The sequence below is a fragment of the Seriola aureovittata genome, chromosome 10, assembly GCF_021018895.1.
Source record: "Seriola aureovittata isolate HTS-2021-v1 ecotype China chromosome 10, ASM2101889v1, whole genome shotgun sequence".
NCBI classification, from domain to species: Eukaryota; Metazoa; Chordata; class Actinopteri; order Carangiformes; family Carangidae; genus Seriola; species Seriola aureovittata.
The window spans coordinates 14,709,937-14,717,236 of NC_079373.1; the positions used below are offsets into that span (position 1 = coordinate 14,709,937).

The 7,300-nt window shown below is 40.6% G+C and overlaps 1 protein-coding gene across 1 annotated transcript; it reads right to left on the bottom strand.

Annotated features, from left to right (window-relative positions):
- Positions 1-2,739: 2,739 nt before the first annotated feature.
- LOC130176686 (MOB kinase activator 2) lies at positions 2,740-6,970 on the bottom strand. The gene is made up of 5 exons (XM_056387910.1): positions 6,538-6,970; positions 4,736-4,875; positions 4,428-4,524; positions 3,749-3,873; positions 2,740-3,659 (listed from the first exon to the last, which is right to left on the bottom strand). The coding sequence occupies exons 1-5, from the start codon at positions 6,618-6,620 to the stop codon at positions 3,415-3,417; spliced, it is 690 nt and encodes a 229-aa protein (XP_056243885.1). The 5' UTR covers positions 6,621-6,970; the 3' UTR covers positions 2,740-3,414.
- Positions 6,971-7,300: the final 330 nt, after the last annotated feature.

Here is a 7,300-nt window from a genome sequence, read left to right on the forward strand (position 1 = left end):
ATAATAGTCCACATAAGTAGGTTTGGATTGACTTTAAAGAAAAGGATAGAGAGGTATTGGTCACAGTGATCTTATCCTCCTCATTTTTCTGGTATAAGAATTTTTCCTTTCTTTTTGTGAAGGTAGGACACAGATGAGAGGCTCAGAGTCTGAACCTGATTAAAGAATGCTCTGTATGTGGAGGTGGCTTCAGGTCTTAATTAAAGAGCCAAGCGTGTGTGTGACTCAGCAGTTTGCAGTATTACTATCTAAGCTCAGTTTCCAACACAGTGAGCCTCAACCCAGTCCAACATGTGCATTAACACATCACTTATCTATCCTAAGAAGCAACCTGTGTGTCTGTGTGTGTGTGTGTGTGTGTGTGTGTGTGTGTGTGTATCTGTCTGTCTGTCCAGACTTATTCCCTCTCCCTCTGATCTCCTAGCAGGCAAAGATGCTTTGGCTCTCTTTGGAAAGGCTGAGTTTTAGTTTCAGTCTTAACTTTGTCTGCTGGACACCTTGGTTGAAATCAGAGAGAAAAGCAGACGTGTGGTTACATTCACCTTCGTAAGTGTCATAACAGCCTCCAGCTTGTTAACACAATTATGTATGATTTATTATCATGATCATGATTATGATTGTGATTATGATTATGATTATGATTATGATTATGATTATGATTTAACACATCAGTCAGTTTAACATCACAGTAAGTTCAGGAATCACAGCGCAGGTTGATACAGAAAGAATCCAATGCGTCCAGGTTTTTGGATGTTGAACTGATGTTGCACAAGTGAAAGTGTGTTAAAAGCAGGATATTTCTTCACTGTCAGGTGCAATGAGTGCAGCAGAAGGGTTGAGAGAGGTGGCAGTGATGTGGGGAGACAGAAAAGTGAAGAGACATGCTTTCATTTCATTTTTTGCATTACACTGAAAAATGTTTTGCCACACAAACTGGTTTTTGTATTTTTTATTTATTTTCACAAGATCAGTAATTTCAGCTCTAAACCAGAACAATCCTTACAGTTTCTGTAAATGCTGGGTTGTTCATTTTCCTAAACCTAGTGAGTGAAATTAAAACAATTTCTCGGTTGCATATTACCCATACCCTGGTTATATCCTGTCTCATTGCCATGATACTTTATATTTAATAACAACAACAACAAGAACAACAACAGCAACAGCAACAACAACAATGGTATATTATATAACAATTATTATTGTTGTGTACTCATAATAATTTCCCATAATCATGCAAACACAAACTATACAAAGAAGAGGCCACTGTATATGTGCATTTAATGACATTTTACAATTTTTCTGCCAAAATGAGTTATCATGCATGAATACAAATGTACATAATATACCATACACTGAATGCTAGAGACTCCCAGGTGGGCACGCACTGCTTGGTGTAAGTGATCAAACACAAAGAAAGGCTTGAAACAAACATCTATAGCCACCAGCGTCTGTTTCAATGACTATTAGACTAGTACTCTTATTGCTGAGCTAACCTGTTTTTTCCTCCAACATGATTCATTCCACCATTAACCTTGTGTTAACAAACATAGGTGGTATTACAGTGTGGTGGCATATTGATGCCTCTATGTGGTGAAATATGGAATTACATGCCCACAGTGAAAGAAAAACTACCAAACAATACTGTATTTTTTTGTTTGTTTGTTTTTAAATCATTCATTTTTGTTCCTGTAGTGTTTGAAAAGTTCTCATTTGCACAAATGCACCCACTCACTATAGAAAAAGGGGAAACTATTACCTACGGTGTATCCACAGAACGTGCACCATGAATGTATTTATGAAACTGAGAGTGACCTGAGAGTGTCTTCATGGTCTCATTATACATTTGCTTTCACCCTCGGATATTTTTTTTGTTTTTGTGACTGACAGCAGAAAGCAGACAAAAGCAGCCTGTATCTCCTGTCAGACACAATGCTGTCTGTGCAAGGTGTCCTCTGGCAGCACTGCAACACTAGGATTTGTCTCTTGATTACGTCAGTAAAACTCTTGGCTCTCAAATTTCCAAATGCATTCATATACGTACTGTATTGTGTTCACAAAGACTATGGTGATTTATACAGTTCTCATAATTTGGGGGCTTTAAGGGGATGTAAACAGGAAGTACTATGTTGCCAACTTGTCATGGAATCAGTTAATTTGTTAGCTGTGGGATACATCTTGAGTTCTGTTTTTAGGTGACAATTGCTCACATTTCAGCAAACTGACACCGTTAAAATTATGTCGAATTAGCTATTTGCAATTCTTTTTAGCAATTCACCTTGGACATAACCTGAATTCTGTGAAGATGTACAATGCAGTCCGTATTGTGTTCAGTGGCATACTTTCTATTCTTTTGGCTTCACTCCCAGACATTGAATGAAGTGGTTTAAGTGTTTCCTATCTTGGAAGGACTCATCTTTGTTTAGCAAAGATAGATGAGAGACACTTTTTTATTTCAAATCCAATATGCTTCTGCCAACAAAAACAAACATCTATAGACAGTGTAGTGTACTGCAGCTGTGCTTGTGCTGGCAGCAGGTGGTGCTGCTGTCAAACCAAACATCTGGAGACATGTTGATGTTACTGTACCAGCAGTTACTCTAGGACTAAGACAAAAACAGGAGGTAATTGGAGGTAACAGATTGCCCAGTTGAACAGAAATGAGATTGATCAAAATAAACTAAATAATCATGTCAAAAACAAGGGTTATACAATAAATGATTCAAATTATTGCCAACTCAATTCTCTTAAATCTGTCAATCTCTTTATTTCTTGATCCATTTCTAGATCATTGACAGAGCAAGACATCTTATTTGTTTTAAAACTAACATATTAAGAAAATTGTCTATCAGAAATGTTTATTACAGAGAGTTTATTGCAGAATCATACATAAAGACACAGAGGTCAGCGATGCCGTTCGATACAGCTGCAGTCACAACAATATAATCACATTTGCGTCGACACACCACCATTACATTAACTGTAAATTATCTATGGGTCAGTTGATATCTTATAGGAAAAGACAATTGATCAGTGTTTTCTGTTACTGTGTTAAGTCTATGAGGAAAACATGAATGACCTTTAAGATCTTGACCTTATCAAAATACAATAATGCACCATTATGTTAAAATACACTTACATGCAATATAACAGTTTCACATAGTATCACAATAACAGATGACAACTATATACAACAGGAGCCAGACATTCTTGTGTGGTCTGAATCACTGCTTTTTAAAGCAAATTGGACTCATCCATTCTCCCACATACTGTTCATAAACAGTATTTAGATTTTGTTTTTTCTTAAAAAAAATCCATACTGTGAAGTAGGCTGAAGTTTGGCCCAGAGTGGTGAACGGAACTGTAGCTTTATAACCAGTTATAACAAGTAAATTAAAATGTGTGTGCATTTATTCTTTAGGTCCAGCCTTGCTGTCCCAGAGCAGTGATGAGGTCCTGCAGTGGCTCGGTGTCTTCAGGCTCCAGCAGCGCGTGCTGCTGGCAGAATAATGTGAGGTGTGTGAAGAGTGTGTTGAGGTGTGCGTGCAGGCCTAGAGCGAGTGTCTCTCTGTAGTGAGACCAGTAAATGTGAGCCAGGGTCCTGAACAACAGCAAAAACACTTTCTGGACCAGAAAGACAAAACCTGTTGGAAACACTGAACCTGGGAAAGAGGGAACAGATAATGGCTTAAGACTGAAACTGGAGTATGATGTGAATCAGTGCAACACAGATGATATAAATTCATTTTACCTGTTTTAGTGGGGAACACATCTTCATCAGTGAGTAGGTCCTGAATGTATGACATTGCATAGTCAAAGTAAAGCGGAGCAGAGCACTTCAGCTTCCTGCCGTGGTCGTCAGTCCAGACATAAATCCTGCACAAACACACACACTCATTAAGACTAGCTAGCTAACTTTAATAGTAAACTTCTATTCATTACTTGTCACAAACAGTGGAAGGTTTCACAACAAAATTTGACTGAATCCACCACAGACTAGTACAACATATATCAAAAAAATTAAATCATATGCTCAGTGCAAAAGACACAACACCCTGTCACCCTGTATGTTGGGCATTAGAAAGGACAATGATAAATATAAGGATAATGTTCTTGGATCATGTGATGTCAGCTGACCAAATTCCATGATGAACACTTGTATTAGAAGCATTCAGCAGCAGAAACAACATTCTGGTTTATGCAGGATAATCCACAGTCCAATCTTACCGCACTTTTCATTGACACTATTTCTTAATACTGACATTTTATCCCATTACATCCACTTTGGAATCATTATACTGCAAGTTCCACGCACAGACCTTGCTTACTGCAAGGTCTGTGCATACAACTGCATGACAAAATACCACTGGGAAAAAGTTAGAAAATGTGTTTTTTCCTATGTATGTGCAGTATAATTCTCAATAACATACGTGTTGCCAGGTCCGCAAGCAGTTGGGCAGGTGCTGGGGGTGCAGAACTCGGACAGCGCACTGGAGAACAGGTTTATATGCTTGAAAAATGCCACTGCTGAAAAATCAAGAAAAAAAAGTTACATCTATTCCTATTTCTGTTTTTTTTGCAGTGTGTGTGTGTGTGTGTGTGTGAGTGTGTGTGAGTGTGTGTGAGAGAGAGAGAGAGAGAGAGAGAGAGAGAGAGAGAGAGAGACAGAGAGAGAGAGAGAGAGAGAGGATAAGGAGCAGAGGACAGAGGAAACAGTAGTTTAATGGGGTCTACTCACTGTTGCTGGCAAGCCACTCAGCCCTGTCGACGCCTGGTGGCAGAGCAGTTAGGGCAAACATGTCTGTGTGCGTGATCTGCTGGCACACATACTGCTGCTGCAGATATGGACGCTCCTCCAGATTATTGTTATTAATTCCCCTTGGGAGGACAGTGCAGAGTTAATGAGGCAGAGGCGGAAAGAGAAAGACAGAGAGACAGAAAATATTGCTGTGTAAAACAATCGATAGGTCAGTGGATTAATTACTCCTGCTGCAGTCATTAGATAACACGTTTTACAATCTGTGATGCTCTCTCATCCGTCTTGCCCTCTGTGGCGCACACACACGCAAACACATAGAAACACTGCTGTAAGTGCAGACCTGAACGTCCAGTAAACCAAGCAGTTTATGTAATGAAGGCAGTCAATTCAGAGCCAGAGTAATTACTGTTAATGAAGCTCACTGCTGCAGTGGTCATTGCTACAAGGCAAATAACTGAAAGGCCAAATGTTGGGCAACATCAGAGCTGAGAGCTGAGGCCTGATGGCTTTACCAAACCTCTCTTTCTTACATCAGCTCTCATACCTACTGATAAGCCACAGGTAGTGCTTTATAATCAGTAACACAGGACTGGCAGTTCGGGAACGTGTGATAACTAAAGAGTGGGTGCAAGAAATGAATGATGTTTGCAAATGCCAGTGTGTGCTGGAAAGTCAAACTCGGCGACATGATTTGACTTTATGCAAAACAGCGGCGCCACATTGACACAGGTACAGTGATAGCATTAGTGAATAGTTCAAAGTGTGGTGGAATCAGGCAGCTGCCAGGTTTTCAGTTGCCAGGTTTTTATGTTTTCACACACTGCAGTTGAGAGTTTACTCAGTGTGACCTTGTCTACTATGATAAGGGAAACAGTGTGCTCTCTATGGCATTTCCCTCCCTCTGGTGTGAATCTGTGTGTGAGGACAGGGCAGGAAGAAATAGTTTAATGGTCTAAACAGCAGGTCTTTGTTCACGGTAAAGGTCAGAAGAAGTAAAGAGGGAGGAATATTAGAGAAGAACGTAAACATTCACTCTACAAAAGGTACAGTAGTGCAAATCCGAACCATGACAAACTCCTCTAATGTCCACAGGAACTTCTTTTGCTAACATCCTGTTCTGTTCCAGCTCCATGCTATTAACTCAGTTACTGCCTCTTGGCTACCAAGTTGTCAGCACACAAACACCATGAGACTGAAGCTACTTGTAATGTTGTGTTTGTGTGCAAACACACTCCTGTGTGACTCTGCTCTGCTGCTGTTGGCCATCTGTTTACCTTTATACCTCTGCCGTGAGGGTGAGATAAACAATCCTATTCAGTTCACCCCGGCTGGCTCGAAAAGATTCATCCAAGAGCAAACATTTGCATAGTGACTGTGATAAAAACACATTTTCACATTCAGTCCTCACTTGTCTTCACACTACTTCTCAACATGTGTTCCTGCTGCTGGAGGAATCCACCTTCACTGATGCCATCAGACAAATATGTAACACACACACACACACACACACACACACACACACACACACACACACACACACACACACACACACTCTTTTTCTGGAGAACATTCTTCAGTAAACCATGTGTAGCCAGCTTTCCTAGTCCTGTTTCTTCCACACCACATCCATAGCTATAACCACAGCTTACTTTTTTAACATTCATTTCCGCTCTTTCAGAATACAGGAGTATAAAATAGGTACATGCAAAACACTAAACTTATTTTCAGACAGGAAACTGAAACATGATGAGGAGAGTTAAGAGAAAAGAAACACAACTTACAGTTTTTCATTGCTGATGTCAGAAGGCTGAAGAGTCTTGCCGTCTGCCTCTGTAGCCGAGGGGTAACTATGGCAACCCCCCATGGCGTAAAGCTAAGACCAGAGCTGTTGGTCGTGCCAGTCCCACTTTTCCATCCCAAACATAATCGACCACACAATTCTACACACTACAAGCAGCATATGGCAAACTACTGTGCCAACACAAACATCTCTCAGCTCACAAACGGACCCATACAGCCAACAAACACAACAAGAAGATCCTCCTTTTTCACAAAGTTTTGCAAAACACACACACACACTCAAAAAAAAAAAAGGGAGTCTAGGAGTTGAGGATTGTCTCCTGTGCTGGAAGTGAAGCTCTCCAGCTGTCTGCCTCTCCTTTCGCTCCACTGATCCAGTGTCAGTGTGTATATGTCTCCTTTGTCTGGAGTTCCACACCCCACAGGCTCCTCCTCTCTCAGCTCCAAGCGGACAGGCAGGTTTCTCCACAACCCTTTAAAGTACAAAACACAACTCCGCCTTCTTCCCCTTTCCACCCACTGCATAAATATGCACACATGCACCCACTTCTCCACATGTATGCACTCTCTACAGAGACAGCAGACAGGTGCAGATGACAACCTAAAAGTGTTTCCTCTGTGGAAGAGGAAAAAGACGAAAGGGAGGGAGGAAAGCAAGAGAAGTAGAAAAAGAAGGTTGAGCAGCAGCAGGTGTGCTCGGTATTAGTAATCCTTGTACACTACAGAGGAATGTGATGACATACA

Excerpts from the sequence above, each read along its gene's own strand:
- LOC130176686 (XM_056387910.1), bottom strand. The coding sequence starts at position 6,620 with ATGGGGGGTTGCCATAGTTACCCCTCGGCTACAGAGGCAGACGGCAAG. Across the intron at positions 3,874-4,427 it reads GCTTGCGGACCTGGCAACAC|GATTTATGTCTGGACTGACG; the intron begins GTATGTTATTGA and ends GTGTTTGTGCAG. Across the intron at positions 3,660-3,748 it reads TGTGTTCCCCACTAAAACAG|GTTCAGTGTTTCCAACAGGT; the intron begins GTAAAATGAATT and ends CCTCTTTCCCAG.